The following is a 27,822-nucleotide window of genomic DNA, read 5'->3' as shown; positions in this document are numbered from 1 at the left end:
TGCGCGGGGTGATCTGCGGTTCGGCGTGCGCTGAGCCAGGTTCCACCTCTTCACGCCGTGCTTGTTACTCTGTGGCTCCCAGGCTCTGGAGAGGATGATGGATTTTGAGAATCTTTTCTCCAAACCCCCCAACCCGGCTCTCGGCAAGAAACCCACCCTGGACTCTGACGAAAGGTGACCCCCCCAGTCTTTTCATGCTTTGAACGCGGGGGGGTTCCGCCTCTTCCATCCACCGGGAGGCCGCTGGGGCCTCGCGCGGGCTAGTGCCACGGCCGGGCGACGAGAGGTCGCTCGAGGGAAGGGGTTAGAAACCGGAGGTGGGGCTGGGTCCGTAGGCCGCCGCGGCCAGAGGCCCCGGGAGCCTGGGCCGGGGTGGGGGGGCGGCAGGGTCCCGGCGGCGGCGGCGGGCGGGGTGGGGACGAGGGGGATCCAGGACGCTCCCTTTCTCTGCACTCCGGCCCCTCTGGGCGGGTTGGGAGCCCGCCTGCGTTCCCAGAGCATTTGCACATCCAGACCGTCAGCTCCTGGAGGACGGAGGTCGTTTGTCATTTTTCACTTACACGTGCAAGGCTCTTTTTGGTAGAAAAGACGAAGCCCTAAGGATAAGCAGTGACTAGTCTGCCTTTATTTAGCCCCTTGATTTACATTGAAAGATCATAAAGATCATAATAAAGCAGCAAACACCATTCGAATACGTTTCCGTTAGGCTGAAAAAGGCACTGAAACTGCTGGCCAAATGGCGCAAATGTTTTATCTCATTCGTGTAGTTTGTTTACACCCAGGTATTCATTCACTGTTTTTTGCCTGCGAGTCTGAAGTGCTAAAAAGCCATCTTTTATTTTAAACCTACATGTTTTCCCCAAATTTCCCTAAGCCGAACCCGTGACACATTCTTTATTCCTTTATTTTTTCTTATCCTCCATATAGTTCTTATTCTGGTTGATCTTACCTCTTCATATCACTGAAAGCCCTTCACTTCTGTCTCAGATACCTTAATTGAAACTATTACCTTAATTCAAGCCACTATCAAGAGGTTTACTACAGGATTCGTGTGAAATATGTCATTTAATCTTCAGAATAACCTTAGAAGATATTATCCTCGGTTTTGCGGATGAGAAAATTGAGGCACAAAGAGAATAAATAACTTGCCAAGATCACAGAAACTTGTACAGTTATAGGATTGAGTTATCAACACAGTCTTACATCAAGATGTATGATTTCACCACCATGCTTCCAAGAAAGAATGACTAAAATAACACACATACTGAAAAGAGACAAAGACATTAATTACTTGCAGATGATATGCTTATGATTAGCTACAAAGAAAAATGAGAGGAGCTAATAAACTTAAAATACATGAGAGAGTTCATTAAGGTGAATCATCAAGAGAGAATAGCTACGTAGGAAAAACCAATAGGAGCTATCAATTTGAAAATGCACTGGACAGAAGATTCCATTCACAAAAACTGCTGAACTACATAAAAGACACTTTTAGGTGGAGACTGGTATTGAAGTATGGTGTCTGTGAACATTCTTTGCCTGTTTTTCTCTTGGTTGGTCTTTCTCTTTAAAATTTTAGAATCTCCAAGTATTTTATGCCCAGTTTCTTATTTGTCTTATGAATTGCCCATGGCATTATTTTCAGTGCATAAAGGTTTTGTTTGTTTTAAATGCAGTGAAATAAATCCATCTTTTATGGTTTCTGGGTATTTTTCCTAGTAATTTTCTGATGGGACTACTCATTTATTGGGCACTTGCTATGTAGGAGACATTATTCTAGGCCCTGAGGATCTAGCAATAAACAAACAGATAAAAATCCCCATGCTCATGAGATTTATTTCTTGGGGCACAGGCAATACATAAATATGTAGCATTTTAGGTGATGGCAAATGCCATGGAGAAAATGAGAGCAGGGCAGGGAGATGAGGGAGGGTGGGATGGCAGAGAGGATGTAGATATTTTAAAGAAGATAGTTAAGGAAAGCCTCTCTAATAACATTGATCAGTTAACATTTGAGTAGGGACCTGAAGGAGGTGAGAGAGGTTGATTATCTAGTGAAAAGAGTATTTCATATAAAAGTCCTGGGTGGAGTGCACTTGCTGTGATTGGGTGGTCGGAGCGAAGTGGCCAGGATGACAACTGGAGTGGAGTAAGAACAGTATAGAATAGACTTGAAGAGAAGAAGAATTTGAGAAGTATTGGGATGGGGAATCAGGGGAGGCAGATTGTGTAGGACCTTGTAGGTGCCATGATAAGGACTTTGGCTTTTGCCTTGAATGAGATGAGGAGTATTGGAGAGTTTTCAGCAGAGAGTGACATATTAGCAGGGCCATCTGGCTGTGTTGAGGGTGAATGCAAGGGCCAAGAGTAGCTTGGATCGTAGTATTAGTAGCAAGAAGTGGTCAGATACGGATATATTTTGAAGATAAACTGCATTTCCTCACAGATTGGGCAGGGAATATGAGAGAGGAGTTAAGGTCGACTTCAAGATTTTTGGTCTGTATCATTAGAAGGATGAAATTGCTATTTAAGATAGCAGGAGGATTCGATCAAGAGTTTTAGATCTATGAGACTGTCCAGTAGATGTCCAGGTGGATATTTTGAATAGGAAGTTGGCTCTTCCTGCCTGGATTGGTACACAGTGGCTACTCAGTACTTGATGAATGGATGGATGATTTAGATAGCTGCTAGTAGGTGAACATTAAAGTTATGTAATCTAAAAATTCAGCTTTGCAGTTTATTCATAAACATATGTTGAGGCTTACTACTCATCATAATTTTGTACGTTATTTCTCTGGAGTATTTAGGGTAGGATTTGAATTTGGAATTTGTCTGAGGGCAACTTGAAGGTAAACCAAAGCAGTGAATTTTAATACTATGGTATGAACCCTTTTCAGGTTGAAAAACCCTTTTGTGTTATTTGATATTTTTGCTACAGAATCGATGGTGAAATAGATGGTACAGAAGTTGAAGAAACGCAAGAAGAGAAAATAAAATGGGAAGTAAAACTGGAGTGTGAGCAAATTCCCAAAAAAGTAAGATTAAGTTGGCATATTGAAAAAACAGACAGGAATGGATGTGAGAAATTGACTAGGGACCTGTTTGTCTCTTTTTAGTCAGCATTTGAGACACAGTTACTTATATCCAGGAAACATGGTTATGCTTTTTAGAAAAGTATTATTTAAGAACTTTGTTGTCATTTAACATGAACTGTTTTTAGTGCATTGCTTTTAGTTTTCCCTGTTTCTGAAGTGGGTTGTCAAGTGTTTCGAAAACTTCTTTCTTTTCAAATTAGATTGAAAAATTTTGATTTGCTAACTTGACTAACCTTAGTGATTTGTAGCTTGAAGCTTATATTAGTTTGCTAGGACACCATGACAAATTACTGCATCCTGGGTGACTTAACAGAAATTCATTGCCTTGTGGTTCTTAAGACTAGATGTCCAAGAGCAAGGTGGTGGGAGGGCTGGTTCCTTCTGAAGGCTGTGAGGAAGAATCTGTTCCATATTCTCCCCTAGCTTCTGATTGGTTTGCCAGCAGTCTGGTCTTCCTTGGCTTGGCTTCCAGAAGCATCATCTTATCTTTACCTTCATGTTTGAAGGATATTCCTGTGTGAATATGTCTGTGTCTAAATTTCCCCTTTTTATTAGGACATCAGTCATATTGGATTAAAGCCCACCGTAACGACCTCATCTTAACTAATTATACATGTAGTGGCCCTGTTTCCAAATGAGGTTACAGTCTAAGGTACTTCTTTTGCCCTTTGGGGCATATATGGCTGCTGTGGACTAGAGCCATGGTGGGCACCAGGAAACTACAACTTGGATTTCCTACACGTTTTTAATACTGTCTTAGTCACGGAGGCCCTGGTCATACCCTCTTAAAGTTCCCCCATCTGTGAGTAGCCCCATTCAAGAGATAGGCAGATACAGATTTGCACAATTATCTTAAGGAGTTTCCCAGAAACAATACTGTGAAAAGATGGACACCTAGATTATTCCTAAGTAGGCTTCCTTCAGGCTAGGCTCTTTACTTACAAATGCAGAAAACATAACTGTATAATATCATAGCTCATTAAAAAGAGAACACCCAGATAAACGCCTTGTAAGTCAAGAAAGAGCTTTACCCACTGTACCTCCGATGCCTCCTTTCTCAGTCGTGTTCCCGTCTTTCCTCCTGGAGATGACTGCAGTCCAAGCTTGTATACTGTCACCTCTGTGTTCTCCACCGTTTTACTACTAATGCTGTCATCCTTAGAATGTAGCTTTTTTCCTTGCCTGTTTTTTGCACGTTATAGAAATAGAATAGTGTTGTATGTGTTCTTTTCTGTCTTCTTTTTCTCAATGTCACGTTTATAAGATTCATAGACCTTGTGGTGTATACTGATTGGTTCATTTTCTTTGCTGCATAGCATTCCATTATTTGAATGTGCTGGAGTCTAGTGTTGGTGGACATTTGGTTTGATGTCCATTTTTGGAGGTAATGGGCGATGCTGGTACCTTCTTTCACGTGTATCCTGCTGCACATGTGCCCCGCATTTACCTGGGGGAGGAGCTGCTGGGACTTACAGTATAAGCAGCTTTCCCTTTACCATGATGCCAAACTGTATTCCAAAGTGGTTCTACCGATTTTTAATCCCACAGGCGGTGCATGAGAGACTGTATTTTCACTGCTCCACACTTAATATTTGTTACCCTTTTTATTTTTTGCCATCTGGTGAGGTATCTCATTGAAATTTAGTTTGATTACTACTGAGATGGAGCATCTTTTCATGTTTGTCCATTTAGATTTCCATTTTTTTGTGTGCCATTATAAGCCTTTTTTTCCCTTTATCCTGGATATTGGGTTTTTTCCCCCTTCGTTGTGGATTATGTGTTGCAAAGTGGCTTTCTTTCTACTCAATAGCATTTTTTGATAAAAAGTTTATAATTTTAATGTATTCAAATTTTTCAATCTGTTCCTTTATAGTCAGTGCTTTGTTGTATTTAAGTATCTTGAGATAATTAGGAATATTTCCCTACAGTGTCTTCTAAAAGTTTTACTGTTTTTGCCTTTCCCATTTAAGCTTATAATCACTTAGAACTGATTTGGGGATATATTATGGGGTACAGGGGACAAAGTTTGTTTTACTTTAAAAAAAATTATCGTACTCAATTGTTCAGGCACATTCAGTGGGGAAAAGAACTGTCTTTTTCACCATGGATCTGCAGTGTCACCATTGTCAAAAATCAAGTATTTGTATTCTGATAGGTCCCTTCCCCCAAGATTTCACTGTATTAATTATTAAGGCTTTGTTATGATGAGTTTGGGTATCAGGTAAGCAAGTCCTCTCACTTTGTTTTTCTTCTTTAAATGTCTAGGCTTTAAAATTCTTAGCCCTTTGCATTTCCGTGTAAATTTTAGAAACAGTTTGTCAAGTTACACAGAAAACCCTGATGGGATTTTCCACTTGGGAATGCATTGCATCTATGGATCATTTAGGGGAGAACTGACATCTTCAGAATATTGAATTGTCCAATCTTTGGTTCTTCTTTAATTTTCCTCAGCAATGTTTTCTAATTTTCTTTGTATCTTAAATCTTACATTTATTTCTAGGTGTTTGATGAGGCTATTGTAAATTGCATCTTTTTTTTAAGAACCATTTTTTAAAAATTGAAGTATAGTCAGTTTACAGTGTGTCAGTTTCTGGTGTACAGCATAATGTTTCAGTCAGACATAAACATACATATATTCATTTTCATATTCTTTGCCTTTATAGGTTACTGCAAGATACTGAATATAATTTCCTGTTAAGCACAATTGTCTAACTGTTGGTTTCGCATTTTGCTGGCACATACTGTTCTCTATAGGAATGCATGGGATTAACCTTTTGAGTTCTTACATACGTTTCTGAAAGTATCTTGACTTTATTGTCATAGTTGAGAGGTGATTTGGCTGAAGTAGAATTAGGCTCGAGGTTATTACTGTTTCCTCCTGCTATCCAGTGTTGCTGATGTGACATCTTACCAATCGATTCTTGTTACTTTGTAAGTATCCTGTTCTCCCAGGAAGCTTTTCGCTTCTTCTCTTTTTATTCTTGGTGTTGTTGGAGATTGTGAATCTTTCTTTATTCACTGTGCTGAAGTTATTTGGTGAGACTCTTCACTCAATACCCTTCATACACAAGTCATATTACTCTTTGTCTTTTTTCTTTACATTCTAAGAAATTTCCCCATCTTTATTTCACAAATCACAATTTAACTATTCAGGAGTTCTTTCTTGTCCTGTTTCGTTATAGCTTTCTAGCATTTAAAAAATATAACATTATCTTAATATCTATGAGAATTTATTTAAAAATTTCTGTGTTCTTTTCTTTGCCTTGAATCATATTTGCTTCGTCTGGATCAGTTTTTCTCTTTTTCCTGCTATTTTGTTTCATTCTCCTGATCAGGAGTCAGTAAATATTTTCGGTAAAGGACAAAACAGCAAATATGTTAGGTTTTGTAAGCCAAGGAGCAAAACCGAAGATAGACTGTAGGTACTGGTATAACGAGAGAGGAAACAAATTCCCACAACTTCCTTATTGACATAATTTAACATATAATAATAGTAATGAAGTATTTGTTATACAGATTTACTAATGAGAAGGGAATTCTTCTTTTGGGGATAATAATTTGCTTTCACTAGAGTTCAAAAAAGAACTCCTAAGTTGGAAAAGGGTGCTCTTTCTTGAGGACTTGGTGATCAGAAACTCAGAGGCTGGTAAATTGTGGATGGGTTGGTAGTCTTGTCTGGTGTAGTGAAGATAAGATGCGCGGTGAAGCCCTTGTCGGGTTAAGAAACTTTCTTAGCTCGTTTGATTCTTCAAGCAGGGAGCACATCCTTTTCTAGGTCTACAGTCAGTCCTCTGGTGATACGACTCTCAGCTTAGAAGTTCAGCATCCAGGATAAAGCATTAAATTGGACCCCCTACTGTATTTTGTGATTCTCTTATTTTGTTTTTTGTTTGTTTTGCGTTTGCAGCCTTCATCAGTTACGTGAAGGTGGATAAGACCAGGTCCAAAAGCTCTGGAGCAGGATAATTGGCCAGTTTAGTGATAGACACGTCCTCTGAGCCCTTTGACAATTGGACTTTTTAAAATAAACCTTTTTTAATTGAAATGTATCATACATATTATTGTAATCAGTTGATACACCTGTGTCACCAAGCATAGACACCTGTGTACCCAATACTGGGAAATTTTGTACACAAAGTGCTTTAGGTTGTCTGCTGTGATGATGTCAGGCTGCTTCCGGGTCAGGAGCCTCACCTGGGTCCCTGTTCCCGGGGATGCCTGTGTTTGTAGCTGTCACCGTGGGGCAGCTCCAACAGCAGAGGTAGAAAATGATTTCTGAAAGTAAAATTAACTTGATTACAGAGACCGGGACAATTCCTTCCCACTTGTCATGGCTGCTGCCACCGCCTCTGCCACCAATACTGTGAGTTATAGACAGAAATTGGCCTTGGGAGCTGTGATGTAGCTCAGTATGGTGGATTTTCACCTGGGCCATCACCGTTCACTTGTTCTTTTATGAAATGATGAGCTATTGAATTAAACTATTTAAAAGTATAGTCAATACGAAGGGAGATGTCAAATGTGAAATGTAATATGGTAGTCCCTTTATAGCAAATAATTAAGATGTGGGGCTTTAGTCTTTCAATTCAGTTAAGTACACACAGTGTACTGCAGATTCAGAATCTTCCTTCAAATTACATTTAAGAATGGATGTACTGTGTGTGTGTGTGTTTTAATTCTGGAAAAGTTCACATATGTAAGAGTGGAAAGAGTAGCACGTGAAGCCCCTATGTGCCGTGTACCCATCAATCAAAAACAACAATCAGTTCATGGCCAGTCTTTGTTTCCTCTTTATAACCAGCTTGTTTTGAATCATGCTAGGTTTTTAAAGTTGAAAATTTAATTTTCACTTAGTTTAGGCACTTTGGAAACTCCACCTCACCGAAGAATCTGCAGCATAGAAAATCAAGAAGCAAGGACTATGACGTGTACAGTGATGATGATATCTGCAGTCAGGAATCAGAAGACAGTTTTGCTAAAGAGCTTCAGCAGTACATTCAAGCTAAAGAGATGGCAAATGTCGCTCAGTCCTTATCGCTTCCTGAAGAATCTGTGAAGAAAGAGGGAGCAAAGAATACTCAGAAAGGTAAAGGTGAGAATCAAACCGTTTTATCATGTAAGGTGATAAATTTAAAGTGATAGGGGAGGGGGTGGAGTGGCTCTCCTGCACTGTGTCTCATGATAAGATTAGCTTTCCATGGATCTTTATACCAGATGTGAGCTGGCCACTCGGTGTGCAGAGGCTCAGTTTGCAGGAGGAGCAGAGAGAACAGGAGGGTTTTCAAAGGACATGACTTGCCTACTTTGAAAGGGAGGATGCTGATTCCCTGGCCTGAGTGTGTATGAAGGACAGGACATTCCTGTTTGTGTCGCCAACATCTAAAGGAGAATGGGTGTAATTAATGTCAAGGATGGTGGTGTGTCAGACTAAACTCAGAAACATATCCTTTTAGATTACTAAAATGAAATTTAGCCGTGGATATGAGGACAAATGCCAGTTGTAAATGAGATTTTTTAATCCTCTCATTTTATCACTTTTTTTCCCCTCTTAAAATGTATTTCTGATTAAAATGGATGTATAGGTAAGCTTAGTCTATATAAAATGTTTTCAGTGAATAGTCTGACAGTCATATATGAGATCATTTTAAAGCAATTTCTAATTAGATCCATTGTACTTTCAACACTTCAAAAGGATGTGGCTGACGGCTGGCAAGACTGATTTCATTAATTATCTTGCTTTATATTTTCCCCTGGCAATACCTTATATATTGTCACAAAGAATGAATTAGGGATCTAGAATATATTGATTCTCTTTTTGGTGTCTTAATCCCAGAGCTTCTAGAAAGACAGTTCAACTCGTTGAGCAGTGGAGAGCTTCTCCTGGATTATCATGGAATATACTTCCTAAGAATGAACTACTGTTGTCCTTTTATATCATCTTTAAAATTAACTTTATTATTTTTAGCTGTTAAACAGAAAAATAAAAATAAAAACCTTAAAAAGAATGGTAAACAGAAGAAAATGAAACGAAAATGGCCTGGTGCTGGAGACAAGGGACCAAATGCCTCCCTGAGGAACCGTGGCTCACAGGAACAGGTACAGGAGTGTATATGCACATCAGAGGACACAGCCTGCTCTTGGGTTTTTATCTTCTGCCTCAGTGGAAATCTCTTCCCACCGGTGGGCTCCATGTGCTTCCTTCTCACTGTCGCACTGCCTTTCCCCACACTCATCACCTGCCCGTACCCACTTTAAGCCTTAGTGTCACGCCTGTTGCCCCGGAATACACGCACACAAGCCCCCTTCAGTGCCTCTGGAAAAACAGGTGCGGGAAGCAGGGAGAAGATAAGATAGCCATGAGGCCATTCCAAAGGCCAGTCTTACAGAGTTTCTGCTGTTGCAGTCCCTGGTCTGTTGGTTCTTGACTCCTCCCTCTGGAAATTAAAAGTGAATATTTTTGAGCCTTAGCCTTACCAAACACTCCCTGCCCTCCTGGTCTTTTGATTTGGCATTGTAGAGACTCCTCTTCCTTGGTCTGCGGATGTAATCAGGATAGAATCAGCGACTCCTCTGGACTCTGCTTTTCTGAGGGCTTCTAAACTGGATGGCAATCTTTTTTGTCAGGCTTGGTCCAGATGCCAAGAGTTAGGGGTGGTAAAATATTAGAAATGCCAGATACTATAGATTGAAGCATATTTATGTAAAATCTGGGGGGCGAGTAAAGCTCAGTGGCAGGGTGCACGCCTGGACCCCCGGGAGGTCCTAGGTTGGATCTCCAGGACCGCGCTTAAAAAATTTTTTTAATAAACGCTTAAAATCTGCTTTACAAAGGAGGGATCTGAAGCTCAGGTAACTGCCCAGAGTCACACAGGGCCAGGCCAGGGTGAGGCCCGGGCAGACTTCCCTTTCATTTGGTTTCCATTGACTCAGAGGATTGTTCAGCCAAAGCCGACAGCCCTTCTACATGAGGAACAAATTATAAACATATATGTTGGAATTTAATAACAGAATCTAATAAAACCCAAAGTTAAAACTGACACATTTATTAGACACATAATTTTCGTGGTCCTAAGTGGAAGTTTGACTTTATTGTGAAGTAGGTGACATAAATGTACAGTCAGCTCCCTTCTTTGCACAAACCAGGAGGAATATGATACGTGGAAGCTGTAAGTGGTACCACACACTAAAGGTGATCTATATTTCTAAACAGCCAAAATGAAATTCCCCTTTTGTTTTTATATAAAAGTCCCCTTTTGTTTTTATACCTTTAGCACTATCTTTGAGGTTCTATTTCTAATTATGTTTGTTAATTTGAGCTCATCAGTAAACTCGGCTCACACCTAGCAAGCATCTAATTGAAATTCAGGACTGCGCCACTTTGGTATAGCTCTTTGTTTTTGGTTTAGCTTATGATTTCCAGTTTTGCCCTCGTTGTTCTAAAGAGCCTTATTCTTAGACTTCACTTTTTATCACAAGTAGTGGTACTTTTCTTTTTAAACGTTTTAATTAATTTTTTTAAATAAGGGCAAGGTACAATAAAATACTCAGATTGCACAAACACTAATGTTCAGTGATGGAAAGCTGTTGAAACTGACAAAACATTCATTTTTGTTTTTCCCAACGGATGTACAAAAAGTCCAAATCCTACTTGAAGGCCAATTTAGAAGAGTTACTTTTTAATGTTTTAAAGGTGATTTAAAATAATTTTGTACAATGGAGTAAAATATTTAATTTTCTGCTTCTCACATTTAGTTTTTTGTTTTTGTTTTCGAAGGATGGTAAACCTAAAGAGAAGCAGCAGCCTGTGATAATGAGCCAGGGATTCATCAACCAGCACACAGTGCAACGCCACGGAAAGCAGATTTGTAAATATTTTCTTGAAAGAAAATGTATTAAGGTATAAAAAAATGTATAAGCACAAATGCACTAAACTGTAAGGTATAGCAAAAATGTACTAAAACCAACTCCTGTTTCCATTAGACACTCCAAAAGCATACCTGTACAATTTTAGAACTGTTTCCTTATAGAAAAATTTCAATTAGAAAGTTTTACTGAAATATTCTTTCATGCTTAAAAAATAGATAATTCTAAAAAAATTCTTTGTGTTAAAAATGTTAACGATTTCACAAATTTTAAGCAGATATATGTGATGTTATTATAAGATAGTTCATTAAGAATTAGACTGTACTGCGTTAGACTGTGTTTTTCTGGAATCTGTTGCTTATCTAAAGTTAAGAATTGTAACTGTGAGAAATAATGGCTTTTTCTTGCTCTTCTTTTGGCCCAGGGAGACCAGTGTAAATTTGACCATGATGCAGAGATAGAGAAGAAAAAGGAAATGTGTAAGTTTTATGTGCAAGGATATTGTACCAGAGGCGAAAACTGTCTGTATTTGCATAATATCCTTTATCACGAGATATAGTAGCTTTACTTTCTGTTAATATTTACATGAGCATTTTAAATATGTAAAATTTTGAATAAAACCAGTGTTTTAGCTATGGCAAAATTACGTTATCCAAGCTCAACTCAGTATCAAAGTGATTAAATTGTACATGGATTTTTTTTTTTTTTCCTCCTCCAAGAAAGTGGGAGTTTTTAGATCTTCTCTCAAATGAGGATCCGCTCAACCTGGGTAGTTTAACAGGTTCACGAGACCTATTCAAATCCCAGAAAAACTTTCTCAGAATTTCTGCTGTGTCAGTCACTAATTGACTATATTTATATAATCTACTTCCTAAAAAGAGACAGGAATTGCATGGTTTTTGTTTTCTGTATATTCTGTATTGTACAGAGTTTAATTATCCCTTAATTTTTTTTAAGTTATTTTATTTAAAAAAAATTTTTGGTGAGGGAAGATAATTAGGTTTATTTAATTTTGTAGGAGGTACTGGGGATTGAACCCAGGACCTCGTGCATGCTAAGCACGTGGTCTACCACTTGAGCTATGCCCTCCCCCTCAGTTGTCTCTTAATTTGAAGAATAACCCTAACCCTTCAGTGCAAATGGCCCAGACGTGTTGTAAAAAAAAAAAAAGGAACATAAAGGTTTTAGGTCATTGCACCTTTGATCACCACAAAAGCTGTTTTCTTTCAGTCATTCAATACAAGCAATCTCAAATGCTAACTTGAGAAATTTTCCCTAGAAAACAGTATTGAAATTATATAAATTGATCCTGTTTTAAAGAAGCCTAATATGTGAAGGATCCAGATTTGTAAGACATATCATTGTCATTGACTCTAATTCCCTCACCCCAAAAGAATGCTTTTAAAATAATCCCATTTCTCACAGTATTTAAAATATACATCTCTCTCTTGTATTAGTGAAACATACCTGTAGTTTAAGAATGGATATGAAGGGGGAAAAAGTCCTATGACAGCCAATAAACTTGATTTATAGAATCATCCCAAAATTAGATTTTCTTGTAACCCAATTAATAGTTTATTGTCTCATATTTTAAATAGAGAATTTAACGTTTCTACTAGTAGAAAAGAACTTTATGTGGGAAAAATAAAGTCATTAAATGAATAACAAATTATTTTAGTTGGAGTGAAATTGTTCTCTTCCTTAACGTTTGGATTACATGAATATCCTTGCAAGTTTTACCACACAGGAGCAAAATGTTACCAGGGAGAATATTGCAAGTTTTCACACGCTCCACTGACGGCCGAAACACAGGAACTACTGGCTAAAGTGAGTACGATTTTAATTTTTGTTTTCTTTTTTAAACGAATATGTTTGAACTAAGCATGAGAATTTGAAAAGATACTGTTCCTTAAGGAGAATGCCTCCTATGTTAGCACTTGCTATATATTAGGACGGATAATATAAGGATTTACTTCAGTTTAGAAAATTATTATTCATTTGTATATACTTCCTTGTAGGAAAGGAAAGTTCATACTTACTGCTGGTGTAAATTGAAATGTTCTTAAAATCTTCAGTGTAGTCAGCAACCTTAATAGCTAAGTTAACCAAAGGCAAACACAACAAACAGGAGACACAGTATACCTGTTACACTCTTAGGAGAAAAGTTAAGGATCATTGGTTGATAAATATTTTAGAGTTCCATCAAAGCATACTTCAGTAGTTAGTTATTTCAGTTTTCTTCAGATATTCTTTCAGGCTGTAAGAAAGATAATTAAAAATAATAGTTATTTATATTATTTCATTTCTCATATGTTAGTTGGAGCTAGTCTCTTCAAAGTTGAATTGAAATAAAAGTGAAAATAAAAAATTCTTTTAAAACCATACCATTCCATTGTGTGGCATAAGTTCCCTTGAGCCTATGCAAATATTACAAAGTCAAAGGTGCTTATTTCTGGATATTTTTAGGTTGTGAAATATGAACGGTTACCCTGGAATTAGAAATTATACCAAATATTTGGAAGTTTGTTAGTATGAAATATATATGGAAAAAATGGTATATGTAAAAGTCATTTTGCAGTTCCCCTTATGGTAATATTATTGGGTGAATACTAAGATGAATATTATTTGGAATCTTTAGATAATTACAAGAATACGATGATGTTCCTGAATTAGACATTGATGCATAAGAATGATTGTGCGATTCCCCCCCATATTAGGTTTTGGATCCTGAAAAGAAATCTTCATGAAAGTAAAATACAGAAAAAAGGTAAAATTAGAATTTAGTGCTTGATTTTTTTTTTTTTCAATCCTCCTCTGAAATGTCTCCAGAAAAATTGTCAGGGGAACATAGGCCTTTTTACATTTTTCTCAAAAAGAAGTCTTTTTCTCTCTCCTACCCCACTAAAAAAATTACAAACTATTTGATACATACAAATAGATACATACATGGATCTCCCTGGACCTGCTTCCCTCCCTGGATTTGTCACTATCTGTGTTTTTATTCTCCTGTTCAGTTTCTTTGTAGATTTACCAAATGTATATGATTCACTCAATACTGTATGTATTTTGTTTGTGTTTGGATATGACTTAAACAGCATCACATTCTGTATTTATTGGTGACTTGCTGTTTCCACTCAATGTTATGCTTCTGAGATTCATTCGTGTAGATACATGCAGTTGTCATTCATTTTTACTGTTATAGAGCATTGATTCTGTGACTGTTCCAGTTTATTTATTCATTCTGTATTGATGGACATCGAGGTTATTTTCAGTTTTTTAAATTTAACTATTGTTATAAATAAGTGTGTTACGTATCTCCTGATGTAAATGTGCGTGAGTTGTCCTGAGTATACCAAGGAGGAGAAATGTTACATCATCTTAAACCTTAAGATAATGCTAGTGTTTTCTAAAGTAGTTGAAACAGTTTTTACTCCTGCCAGCTGTGTAAAAGAATTTCTGTCTCTCCACGCTCACCGTTGCTTTGTATCGTCAAGACTTAAATTACCTTTTACCAATTTAGTGGGTATAAAAATGGTGCTCCATCACTTTATTTTCATAAAGTTCTGCATCTTCCCTTGGGTTTACTAGCTTCTGAGCTTCATCTTTGGTGAAATCCCTTAAATGTCTTTCGCCTGTGTTTATGTTGGGCTGCTTGACCTTTATAACTTGATTTTATATACTCCTGATGTAATTGTTTGCGAGATAATGGGTGGCAGGTCTTCTCCCATTTTGTGGGCTGTCTTTTCACTGTTTTAAAGGTGTTTCAATGAGCGGAATTACTTACTTTGGTAAACTTTTTCTTTATGGTAGGTTTTGTGTTTTGTGTCTTATTTAAGAAATCCTTCCCTATCGTGAAGCTCTGAAGTACTTCTAATTTCTTTTAGGTTTTGGTGTTTGGCTTTTTATGCCTATATTTTAATCCTTTGGAAAAATTTTTTTTTAAACAGTATGCAATGGGGACCTGATTTTATTTTACTTTTCCCCCCTCTTACAGATGATCAGTCTCCCAGCACCATTCAGCTGAAAAGACTGCCCTTTCCCCAGTGATTTCTAACGTCCTCTCTGGTGTATGTCAAGTTTCCTTCAAACGGAGGTCTATTTCTGGGATCTCTAGTCGGCTCCGTTTGTCTTTTTCTCTAATACTCCACTGCCTTAATTCCTGGAGCTTTATTGGATTTTGATGTAGTTTGGTAATTTTTCTGATGTTGTTCTTTAGGAGCACCTTGCCTATTTTGGACCCTTTTACTTTGTTACAGTTTTTTTTTAATGGCTTTATTGAGGTATGATTTATATATAGCACTTAAGTGTACAATTCGATTTGTACAATTTGGCAAATTTACAAAGTTACATAACATCACCAAATCCAATTTTAGACTGTTTTTGACAGCCCCAAAAAGGTCCCTTTTACCCATTTGCAGTCACTACCCAGTCCCACTCATCAACCTTCCATTTCTAGAAAGTTTTCTATTTGGGGCCCCTTGAGAGTCCATACAGATTTTAGGATTGATTTTTCTATTCTGCAAAAACTGTCATTGTGATTTTGACAGGGATTGCACTGAAGCAGCATTGAAGCAGCACCATTCATTACTTTGCGTAGTGCTGACAACAGTATTTAGTCTTCAGTTCATGAACATAGGATGTCTTTCCATTTACTTCTGTCTTTAATTTCTTTCAGCAGGGTTTTGTAGCTTCCATTGTATAAATCTTTCACCTTCTTGGTTAGTTCCTAAGAATTTTATTCTTTTTGAGGTGTAGTAAATGGAATTGTTTTTTTAATTTCCCTTTCAGATTGTTATTGTTCGTAAATAAAAACGCAGCTGATTTTGGGGTGTTAACTTTGTATCCTGCTATTTTGCTGAATTCATTTATTAGTTCTAACAGTTTTTTTTTTATTCTGGAATCATTACATTTTCCACATAGAAGATCATTCAATGGGTGTTTTCTTACTATGATAAAATATTATACCTTAAGAAGAAAGTCAGCACCATACTTAATGGGGAAATGGGGGAAGCATTTCCACTAGAAGAGTTTTGTGTTTCAAGGGGACAGTTTAGTTTCTAAAAGTTGAGTAGAACTCCTCTCTGTAAAGATTTGCATCTGGTGTCATTTCATTTAAGCATGTCCTTGGTGAAGCAGTAAAAATTATTAATGTTATTAAATCTCAGTTCTCGAGTAGATGTCTTTGCAATATTATATACAGCAAAAGGGGAAGATTCATATAGTATTTGTACATACTGAGGAGTGTCCTCAAGGAAGAAGCATTTGTGCTATTTCAGTTGCAAGCTGAATTAGCTACATTTTGTCATGACTATGCTTTTACTTGAATGAATAACTTAGGGACAAACTGGTTTTTTCAAATTTGGGTGTTTCGCAGGTAGTTTTGAATGGAGTGATCCTGGCACTTTAAGGAAAACAACTGAAAGTATATGTTATCAATGATAAAATTCTGGCTTTTTAGCAAAAGTGACAATTTTAAAACATTTGATCTGCCTCTGAGCTTGAAAGCTTTCTTCTACTTAAAGGCTTTTTGGTGCGATTGGGTGATGATAGTAAAGAATGTGATTTTTTAAATACTTTATAATGAAGCATTTGAAAGATCTGCATAAATTAGATAATGCTTTTCAAATAACCACTGCCTTATATTACAAAGTTATGCATGGGACAATATCTATCCAACCTACAATAGAGATTAATCAATTTTGATGTAACAGTACAGAAAGTTCCTTGATGTGGTTTCAGATTCTATGTTGCAGCCAGATATTTGTTTGTATTTGCTTTTAATGTTTATTTGCCTATCATTTTATTTTTAGTTTTTCTGAGTCAGTTTTAGGTTTGTTTCTTGAATGGAGCCTATAGTTGGGTTTTGCTCTATGAGCCAAACCACAAATCCTTTTCTTCTTTTGATAAGTGAATTAATCCATTCACATTTATTGAAGTGATGAATGTTTGCTTTAGCTTCTTCTCATTCTGTATTATAGTTACTGTGTATATTATGTTACATTTATGTGTTTGCTCTCTCTAAGATGATTTTTCTTTCTTCATCTCATTTTTATTTTCCTTTGCCATTTTTGTCCACTAACCCTTATTAACTTTCCCTTCAGATCTGGTATGTATTACATTATAGTCTTTATTTTTGATATGATTTCTTTTTCCTCTGTCATTTCTGAGGTCAGTCAACTCTTGTTTCGTTACTTCCATTTTTTTGTTCAGTTTTGTTCTTAGTTTTTGAATTTCAATTCAGAAATTGTTTTTTCACATACCTAAACAGGGATATTTATATTTAATTCAGTTTGGATTTTAGTGTCAGTTTTCTTCTGTGCCTGTTTTTTTGGAGGGAGGCAGTTGAGGGTGGGTGGCTAAGTGAGTCATTTTTATCGGCTGATGTGTTTTTGTTTTCTCTTTTCTTCTGTAGCTTTGTGTGGTTGAAGAGTGTTGTGTCCGTGTCTGTTGAAGACTATCAAGACTTGATTTGAAGTGGTTTACAAGATACCTCATTTAAAGCGCCCCCCTTGTGTCGTTATAATGATGTGCAACTCTCTCATGGATGGCGCCCAGGGACAGAATGTAGTGTATAAGTGAAGGGGTTGGTCTTTATGGAGATGGTTCCAGCCACTGAAACGGAGGAGCATATTTGACTGAGGTGCTGGCTGTGGGTAAAGGCTGTGGTGGTAAACGGCAGAAGTCTCTTCTGCTTGACTGAGTTTTCTAAATGAACTAGGAAGCAAGGTTAGGCTGAGTGAGGATGGATGAAGACGCAATAGATTTGAAGAGAGAAAACTATTAAGTTTCTCTGGGAAGACATTGGGATAACAGACAATGAACACACAACTAGATCTTTTCATGTCATTAAATACATTCACAATGTATTTTTAATGGTTGCTCACAATTCTGTTTTTTGGATTAAATTATCGTTCCATGATTTTTTAAAACCAATTCCCTGTTGTTGAACGATAAAGTTGTTTCCAGTTTCTTACTATTACAAATGAAATGGACCAGTGTCTCTTGGTGTACCATTCCTAAACCTGGAGTTCTTAAATTTTTTGCTGTTAAGATATAAAAATGGTTATCTTTTTCATTGGTTCATAAATTGTAGTCAGATTAAACACCTGTGTAGAATGTAAATTTTGGGAGTGTGGTGATGTCTTTAATATTCAAATACAAAAATTTCCAATCACAAATAATAAGATTCTAAATATGCACTTTTATATAGCAGTACTGACTATTACTAGAAAAATTCTATAAAATGAAACTATCATCATGTTATTGCTGGGAGAAATGATAACACCACTAGCCTGCTGTATACATTTGAGTACATCAAAGTTAGTGCCACTTCTTAGCAAAGTCCTGTTTACAAATATGAGTCAAAGCTACTTTGGTTGTAACCTAATCCCACTAAAGCACAAAAAGGTATTGCACATACTCCGAGCAAAGGTTTATTTCGTCCTAGGAAGGGACGAAACCACGATTAATCCTGAGCCCTTAGCATCGGGAGTCCATGAGCTGAGAGTGAGTCATCGCTCAGCGTCCCACTGCTGTCTGCCAGGCTCATCGGGTCACTCCTTGGCTGTGACGGGAGGACGGAAAGATAATGCGCTAGAATCTTCCAGAGGAAGTCACAGGGGAGGGGGCGGAGGGGATGCTTTTAAAGGGTTCATTACAGAAACCTTCAATAATGTAATGAAATTGTGCAAAAGAGTGGTTATATTACTTGTAGAATTGATACTTTATATCTTCTTTATTTTTTTTTAACTGTTGGAAATTCTTTTTTAATGATCTTAATTTGTGTTTATTAAGATATGTATTTTTTTTTAATGTTTAGTGGAGGTTTGTGGGGATTGAACCCAGGACCTCGTGCATGCTAAGCATGTGCTCTACCACTGAGCTATACCCTCCCCCGTGTATCTTCTTTAAAGATCACATGTAATGTAGAAGAATTCAGGATCTTGTCACAGAGCACAATTGTAGAAGGTAGATTTTATAGAAGGTAGATTTTTATGGCCAACCTGTACGTAAGCTAACGCTGACTGACGTACAATAAGCTAATGCTGGTGCACGCTCACCATGTGGAGGCACTGTGCTATCTTGTCTAATGCTGTTTAACTTTCTCATTTAAGCCTCATAACCCTATGAGGTGGATGATGAGATCCATTGCACAGAAGAGGAATAAACAGGAAATTTCCTTGTACTTTCTCTATCTTCATGAGCCTTGAAAATGACTTTTATTTAATCTTCTATGAGAGTTTTAAACAATTTATTTTCTTATAATATTACATAATGCATAGTGTGATACCTATGAGGTATAAATACGCATGTAAAGTTTATGTATAAGGCAGAAGTAATTCTTATATTCCAAACAGCAGTACCCATCTCACCTGTGAACTTTAAAGACCAAGCAGAGGTTTGAGGGACTGAGAAGTCAGAGTTTAAATAGTGCTTATTTTACAACTGTTATTTTGAAGAGGCAAACAATAGGTGTCAGTGAAACATCTTAACTTGTGTTGCATCAAGTTGAGGGCGAGACATACGCTCTCAGACGGGCCCTGTGCACCGCAAGCAGCTGTTAGGCTGTGGGTCTCCTGCGTACGGGTTATGACAGCCCCTCCCGACTGGTCTCCTGCCTCCACTTACTTCCCACTCTCTTCTCTACTGTTCACTCTCTTTTCCTACGTTAGGGCAGGTTCCCCAGTGTGCCGCTGCAGCCACGCCGCCACTGTGTACCTCCCGGAGTCAAGGTCCATTTGTCGCCCCGTCGTGGGTGCTCTGAGTCTGGCCGGCTCAGCCATACCAAGCTTCAGTGCCCGCTGCCCTCTGCTCCCCTGGGCTTCCGCCTGGGAGGCAAATCTCACTGACCCTTGATGCAGCTCCTAGCAAGGACGTGTATATTAAAACCATAGTTTAAAAAAAATCTGGACCAGAGGAAATACAAGCAAGAAAATTGTAATGGAAAAAGCTGTACACGAATTTACGTGGCATTTGGTCAGTCTGGTTATTGTGGCTGTATTAAATTTATCTCTGACCCTTTTTGGAGCCAAAACAAAAAAGATGGAGTGGTTATCTACTTACCTCTCATTATCAGAAAGGAGGCAGGATGCAAAGCCTAACTCTTCCAGTAATAATTTCATGAAAGCAGTTCTTATATGGGTCTTCACTATGGAAATCTCTGAGGAGAATGGACAAAATTCTCATTTCTAAGATTCTTTGTGAAGGGTTTTATATAACTCTTTTGTGATCTGTTACTTACAGCCACATGACAGTGAAACTCAGTTTTTGTCGGTAAGAAAATTTAAGTTAAGGACGTAGTCTTTCGGCTCATTAACTTGGTCCAGTCATAACACTTAGGGAATTCAGACACAGATATTAAATGACTTGTCCCGTCTCAGTAGGATTCCGGACCTTCAGCGCAATACCTCAGTTCACTGACTAGTTTTAATAAACACAGCCATTAAGGGGTTTAAAAAATGCTGACATCCGGGGCTCACTCCCAGGAATTCTGATTCGGGTGGTTTGGGGGGAGGCCTCGGATATGGACATGAGGTTTTGCAGTAACTCTCAGGTGATTCTGCAGCACAGCCAAGGTTGAAAACCACTGGTCTCCACAGCTAATCGAAGTGCCATTCTCCTTGCCAGTAGGTGGTTTAAGGCTTGAAATACAAATTCATGTCCTCTGGCGCACTTCTGGAACAGTTACCATCTCTTGAGGTCCGTGGGTAGAGGTTAGACATTGCCGTGTCTAAAACCATCACCCAGAACACTTGCAGCTATCTTGTGACCTCAAGGGGAGCCAGCTATCCAGCTGAAGGTGACAAAGTTGGGGAGAATCCCTGCTGGGTCCTGGATAACAACTGAGCCATGGAATTCACCCCCTTAGAGAGAGACAGCCACCCTTCCAATTTTATGTTACACCATATGAAATAATACCATCTTTTTACTGTTTAAGCCATTCTGATATGAGTTCCATGTTCCCTGCAGCCAAAGGCAAGCTAACACACGTGAGCCAGGAGCCAAACTACATTAGTCTATCCAAAGGCCACGACTTCCCCATCACCACCCTCTTCACTGAAGTCTACGTTCACTGTCTCAGCCCCTGCAGGCAGCACACAGTAAGAAACAGGTGTATTTATTTTCGTAGTCAACATCTCTGCAATTGCGATGCATTTTATAGTTGGTGGAATTTCACATTTTAGTTGGCAGTTTATTTTTTTCTTATTGGCACATTTAAAGTGGTGGATCTTATTAAGTTATTGACATATTTAGATTTGACTGAATATAATTTTTAACTGAAATTATATATGTATGTAGTCACAAAATTACTGTGAAATGAAATTTGTCACGGGTATTATTTTGGATTAATAAACTATGAAAACAAAAAGTTTTTTTTAATGAAAAAGTGCTTCCCTGTATCCTTCCTCCCCCGCTCCCCACCGTACCCACTTTGTGGTAGGCAGAATTCTAAGATGGCGCCCGGATTCCTGGCCCCTGGGAAACACACCTGTATGACCCCCTCCCTTTGAGTGTGAGCACTCCTGTGAGTAGGACAGATTTCACCCTCACGATTAACTTACATTATATGTGAAAGATGAAGTGGTTTTTACCTTTGATGTGATTAAGACCTCAAATAGTTGGTTTTGAGTTGATCAAAGGGAGATCATTTCAGATGGGCCTTAACTAATCAGATGACTCTTACAAGAGACTGGGCCCTTTCTGAAGCCAAAGGTTAGCAGCATCAGATTTTCCTCCTAGCTTTGAATAATTAAGTTGCCAAGTTTTGACAGGCCATGTATCTAGAATTGAGAGCAAGCCTCGAATGACGTGAAAGAAATGGAAACTTCAGTCTGAAAACCACAAATTACTGAATCCTGCCCAAAGCTTTAATGAACTTGGAAGAGGTGCTCCAGGCTTATTTTGTATGTCCCCACCTCAGCCCTCGAAGGGGCCATTTCTCTAAGGAGTGCGGATTCCTTTTAATGGAAAAGACAGTCCCCAACTTAGGATGGTTCCACTTAGTGATTTTTCAACTTTACGATGGTGTGAAAATGACAGGCATTCAGTAGAAACTGTCCTTGGAATTTTTTATTGTGATCTTTTCACAGGCCAGCGGTATGTGGCAGGACACTCTCTGTGATCACAAGGGTTAACACCAGGGCTCTTAGGTCCCAGACAGCCTCTTGTTTTTCACTTTCAGTGCAGTATTCAATGAACTACATGAAACAGTCAACACTGATTATAAACTGGGCTTTGTGTTAGATGATTTTACCCAACTGTAGGCTAATGTAAATGTTCTGAGACATTTAAGGCAAACTCGGCTAAGCTGTGATGTTCAGTAGGTTAGGTGTGTTACATACATTTTCAACTTAACAATATTTTCAACTTAGACGGTGGGTTCACGGGGAATGTAACCCCATTATAAGTCGAGGACGATCTGTAGTAGTTACAATCCAAGATCTGGGTGCTGGATGTGCTGTTGAGTCTGGTCAGATGAAGACAGGCTCTGAGAATGTCGTGCGAGCTGTCATGCAAATGAGAAAGGACAGTGTCGGGGGAATGGGGCTTGAGAGAAACACCACGTCTGTTCTGCCCTGTCTGGGAGCTCCTGGTACTGGTTTCCAGCTGTAGTTCTGGGGGTCTTGACCATCAGGGCTGCTGTGGAGCTGGGGAGAGGAGAAGGAGATTAGGGCAACTCATTGCCACGAGGCATTTTTACCCCGATGCAGCTGTTTTTCTTTAGTAAATTCTCTTTGAATTGTTGTAAGCCTTTAATTTCCAGAATTCTGCAAAAATTCATTTTGACTAATTTTGCCAGTGTTCTCACATACATTTTATGGAAGAGTAGATTTTCAGAGATCTTTAACCTGTCATTCCAGAAGTGGTAACAACCGTTCACTTTTAAGTATTGTTTGACATCTTTTTTTTCCCCCATGTCTGCACTTTAGAAATATTTCTCTTTGACTGGTATGAAGACTGAATGTGTGCCATCTTTTAGTCTTTATTTCAGAATCCCCCTTTTCCTGCCTGGTGGTCCAGGAACTCATCTTCCTGGTAGGATGCTGCATACTTAGGACCTTCACTCCTGCTCTGAATGTTTAAACTGCCTTTTTCAGGAGTTCCACACAAGTGGCCTCATTTACCATTCCCATAAGTCTTAATAAATATGAGTTTTGTATCCCAGCTGTATCCTGCGCAAAAATATCTCCAGTTTATTTGCCTGGATGTGTTGCTTGGCAGGTATATTTGTTACATAATAATATAAACTGGACTTTAATCTTGGGCTTCCTGAACAAATTTGTGATTCAGCCCCATATCTGCTGACACACCGGCTCTTTTCAGCCTTCTGTGTGCCCGAAGACTGCAAGCCAATTTAAACTTCCTCGTGTAGCTGAACTCAGTTAGGTGAACCCGGAATCAACAGAAATGCTCCTTATTTCAGCCAAATGCACATAAAACAGTCATTTCAGCCCATGAAGAAGGAAAACCTGGTCCCAGTGAATTCCTGATTGTCCCATGGGCTGAATGGCTGTCCTTGTGCAGCTGTGAAGGGTTCTATGTTCTCCCCAAGCTGGGGAGCTGATGGGAGCCGCCCCACAGGAAACAGAAACCTGCCCGGCCTCCCAGAAGGCTGCCAGCAGCTCTGCTGGGCTGTGTTCTCTGGGATGCTCCCGACTGCTAGATCTGTACCAGAAGAAAGAAGGGGGGAAATGACCTTGACTTTTAAATGGGACGTGCAGGCCCTTCCAGCTGGGGGACCAAAAGGCAAGACGGGGAAGGGGGTGCCCTGTAACAGTTGGGGAGACACTGCTGCTGCCCACGGCCTATGTTCTGTCAAATCTCAGCGAGAATACCGCTGCTGTAACAGGCTAAAGTGTGGGAGCTGCACAAAGGACAGTGAAACAGACCTCCTGGCCCTCCCCCCACAGATCAGCTAGGGTCTGTTGTTCAGAACCCTCCCGGTCAAATCGTAGGACTGGGAAATGGGGGGTTCAGGCTGCCAGCCGTGCCCACTGGCCTGCCCTCTTTTCCTCCGAGGCCTCACCCACATTTCCTGTATTGGGGTGCAGCCTTGGTGAACGGAAAGCGAGGGCACCCCTCACCCTCCACCCTCTTTTGGGCTTAGCAGCCCTCACACCCTTTGTCTTAAATTGCCCTCCCTGAGCATGGTCACCGGGGGTGTTCAGCGTCTCTGCCTTGTTCAAGGCTGTTTTCTGCAAGGATCAGGCACATAAAAGGTCCTCATTTAAGAGTCAGTAGAGCAGGGTAGGATATAGTTTGGTGGCAGAGTGTATGCCTAGCATGCTTGAGGTCCTGGGTTCAATCCCTAGCACCTCCATTAAAAGATAAATAAAAGCCTAATTACGTCCTCTTTTTTAAAAAAAATTGAGTCATTAGATCATTAAATTACTGAAACATTAAGGGACGCTGGTTTTTTTTCCCAACCATATGAAAAATGGTGAACCTTTAGAAGAAAGAATAAAAGTGATTTTTTAAAATGCTTAAGCCTTGAAGTGGTAGAGGGCAAACCTAAAACAACGCAGTGAGGATGATGGAGCCTACGATTCAAGTAATTCACGAAATTATCCAGCGGAAGGCAGAAACGAAGGGGTGGGTGGGGGCGGCCGAGAGCAGCAGCCCGGGGGCTTCCTGCGCGTCAACCAGGCGCGCGCGCGCCTCCCTCCGTGCGGCGTTGGCGCGTGCACGTGCACGGGCCAGGGGCCCTCCCTGCAGGCTTGGGCGCAGCTCCTCCCGCGTAAGCCACCCTCCTCGTTTCCACACTGGGGACCCAGCTAGTACCAGTCGCCAGCTGTCGAGCACACGCCCCACAGTTGGTCACTGCAGTGTGTGTGCATCCGGAGAGCAGCTGGACCAGTGGTTGCTCAAGTCCGGAGTTGATGCCCATCAGTCAAGGACCAGCCGGCACCCACTTAGAGTCAACAAAGCAGGTTTACTACTTGCTGCAGTAGGTGATTGCTTTTCTGGGGACTTGGGGAAAACATCTCAACAGCGGGGAGTTAGGGAAAGGTCCTCATAGAGGTTTTGAGTCAGTCCTGCGGTGGCCTTGGCAGGGGTGGGTCGGATTTTGTCAAGTAGAGAGTTGCTGGGAAGCCAGTGGCCTTGTCTCTGCGAGTGAGCAGGTGTTAGGAGTTCACTGAGGCAATTTGTGATGTTCATGCTCTGAAGAGCTGCTGTTTAAGGGTTGGGTGAATCCCAGAGCGGCCCTTTGGAAAAGCCGTGGCTTCTGTTTCAATTTGCCATTTTCCCCCAAGGCTGGCTGGCAGCCGGACAGCTTTTCACTCTTATCAGGGAGAAAGTGTGGCGAAGAGAGATGGAGGAAGGCTGGTGACCTCGCCTGCCTGACCACGCTCTCCCGCCCGCAGCGAGAGGGCGCCGCGTGCAGTGATGATGGTGGATACCGCGGTGGGGTGAGTTCTCAGATAGGGGGAAGGCCCTAACCTCGGGGGAATTTCTGTGGAATTCCCGTCCATTTGTCTTTTGACTCACTTTGGATCTAGATCATAAGTTGTGTTCCCCCTTCCGTGGCTGTAAGAGGGAAAGGAAATGCAAACCTCGCGTTCTGGCTCTTAGGGCAGAACCTGAATTTTTATCCGGTCTTTCATTTGCTCCATGAGGTCACCTGATGTTAATGAAAACAGTGTCGGTCACTGGGAGACCTCGGAGGAGGGGGCTTCGGAAGCTGTACGCAGAAGTGAGAGCTGCATCACCTTTTGCTGCAAGAATATTGCTGGAGAGCTGGCGGAGGAGGGAGGGGACCAGTTCAGGGCTGGGGCGGGGGAGCTTTTGATTCTGCAGCCCTTGAGGGGAGAATGGTTTTGATTTTGTTTCCAGTCTTCTAGGCTAATCCAGGGTTGGGATGAAGGGTCCAGATTCCTTCCTTATCCCTGGAATCAACGAATCTCTTTATGAAATACGCCAATTGAGCCCTTTGTTTCTGCTTTTACTGCTGAAATAAGTAAGAATTATGTCATTGCTAGTTATTAAATTAGCCAACTTCTCTTTTACAAAAAAAAAAAAAAAAGAGAGAGAGAGAGAGAGAGAAAAGGCCAGTGTTTGAAAATTAGCCTCCCAAATGTCCCCGGTGGAACTCTGCACTCGTTGCAAAGTGGCCTTCTTCTCTGACTCTAAATTTAGCAGGAATTACACAAATACAGTGATCGTTTTTATCACTTATAAGTGATCCAAGATGATTGTCAAGGAAAAGGCTTTTGTGGGCTTTTGGTAAGTGTGTGCTTGGCAGTTGGTGCAAATCCCCCTGGGATGGAGATGACCCCTCCCTCGGTGAGGTGGGATGATGGACCCTCAGCAGATGTTCTTCAGAGGAGCCTGAGTTACAAGGTGTGTCAGGTTCCTAGGGCTGCTCTAACCAAGGACCACACACTGAGTGCCTAGAGCAACAGAGATGTATCCTCTCTCAGTTCTGGAGGCTAGAAGCCTGAAATCGGGGGGGCAGGCAGGGCCATGCTTGGAAGACTCTCAGGGATGGTCCTTCCTTTGCCTCTTCCTGGCTGCTGGGGGAGACTGGGATCCTTGGCATTTCTTGGCTTTGACAACATGTCTCCAACCGCTGCCACTGTCTTCTCTCCCCATCGTGTGGCTGTGTCTGTTTTCTCTTCTTGTAAGGATACCACTCCCTGGATTAAGGCCCACCCTAATCCAGTGGGACCTCATTTTAATTTAATTACATCTGCAAAACCCCTATTTCCAAGCGAGGTCACATGCATAGGTACCAGGTGTTGGGACTTGAACATACCATTTTGGAGGATACGGTCCAGCCAAAACACAAGGCCTAGTCTGCTCTCAGGACAAGAGGTTGGGGTCGAGCCATGGTGTGGCCTCTAGGACCTTCTAAAACTCCTCTGTGTTGCTGTGAAGCCTACCTCAACCTTTGGCACATACCATTTTAGCCCGATTTTGCCATTTAAGATATCACTTGTGCGTGTTTATTTTCTTATTTGTTGCAAATTTGAGGAGTACATTGGAGTTGAGTTCATTCCACTCCTCAGCCCATGGCGTGATCCCATCCTCAGTGATGGAGAGATTCTCCCTTATTTTATGTTTTTCCTTTTCTGCTGTGCATCAGTCAGGAGTAATAAACAACCCTAAAATCTCTGTGGCTTTAACCAAAGTATGATTTTTAGCTCATGCCACACATATCGTGGGCCAGGAGTTCACTGGGTCACACAGGCAGGCATCTGAGCTGACCCAGCAGCCTCCCCGCACTGGGGCTGGATGTCACACTGGAGGGAAAAGAACTCTGCAACAGTGTGTCCCTACCACAAGGGGGCAGAAGTGCCAGCCTACCGCGGGCCGAATTCACTAATGTCTGCCCTGATCGCTCTCTCTTTTATTTTGTAGCTTATCTGTCACCTGTCCATGGGTTTCCAGTAAGAATTTCCATCTTTAGGAGGCCCTCACCCTTGTTTCCTTCCTACTCATTTTTCTAATTGTCCCTTACCCAATCCACTGTCTCAGGACCCCAATCTTAACAAACTAAATGAAAGCCAAGTTGTTTGTGGGTGTCATAGGTGACCCCTCTTCGTGTATTCACGTTGGTCCTCGTGACTTAAGGTTCTTCAGTCATCAGCCTCTAGATCAGCGTTGAGCACCTGCCAGGGCCCAAATGTGCTGGGGCTACATCAGCAAGTGTGCAGACAAGACGCCAGGATTAGCACGGAGCTGGGATTCTAGCCAGTTAGATCCAGGATGCTTTGGGCTACCACCAACAAGAACTCCATCTCAAACCCACTTAAGCCGTAACCACATTATCTCATATAACAGGAAGTCCAGGAACAGGAAATTTTCCAAGGGTATTTCGATGAGGACCGCAACTCCACTTGGCTCTGCTTTTTACCAGGAG

General features: G+C 40.3%; 1 protein-coding gene across 2 annotated transcripts; it reads left to right on the top strand.

Moving 5' to 3' along the window:
* ZC3H8 (zinc finger CCCH-type containing 8) lies at positions 1-18,080 on the top strand. 2 transcript variants are annotated; one of them, XM_072951468.1, is made up of 9 exons: positions 1-174; positions 2,939-3,035; positions 7,950-8,181; positions 9,061-9,191; positions 10,870-10,992; positions 11,383-11,496; positions 12,678-12,785; positions 13,676-13,725; positions 17,371-18,080. In XM_072951468.1, exons 1-8 carry the CDS (start codon positions 95-97, stop codon positions 13,703-13,705), a joined length of 915 nt encoding a protein of 304 aa, XP_072807569.1. In that variant the 5' UTR covers positions 1-94; the 3' UTR covers positions 13,706-13,725; positions 17,371-18,080. The 2 variants fall into 2 exon arrangements, with proteins under 2 accessions (XP_072807569.1, XP_072807568.1); XM_072951467.1 differs by having other exon boundaries at positions 7,950-8,187.
* Positions 18,081-27,822: the final 9,742 nt, after the last annotated feature.

This window comes from Vicugna pacos, chromosome 28 (genome assembly GCF_048564905.1).
Source record: "Vicugna pacos chromosome 28, VicPac4, whole genome shotgun sequence".
Classification (NCBI taxonomy): domain Eukaryota; kingdom Metazoa; phylum Chordata; class Mammalia; order Artiodactyla; family Camelidae; genus Vicugna; species Vicugna pacos.
Note: the sequence above shows the minus strand (reverse complement) of the source record. Positions and strands in the feature narration are given on the sequence as shown.

What these genes read in the sequence shown, in the direction of transcription:
- ZC3H8 (XM_072951467.1), top strand. Translation starts at nt 95, where the DNA reads ATGATGGATTTTGAGAATCTTTTCTCCAAACCCCCCAACCCGGCTCTC. An exon ending in GAATACTCAGAAAGGTAAAG is followed by an intron (nt 8,188 to 9,060) that starts GTGAGAATCAAA and finishes TATTATTTTTAG; the next exon opens with CTGTTAAACAGAAAAATAAA. An exon ending in TTGAAAGAAAATGTATTAAG is followed by an intron (nt 10,993 to 11,382) that starts GTATAAAAAAAT and finishes CTTTTGGCCCAG; the next exon opens with GGAGACCAGTGTAAATTTGA.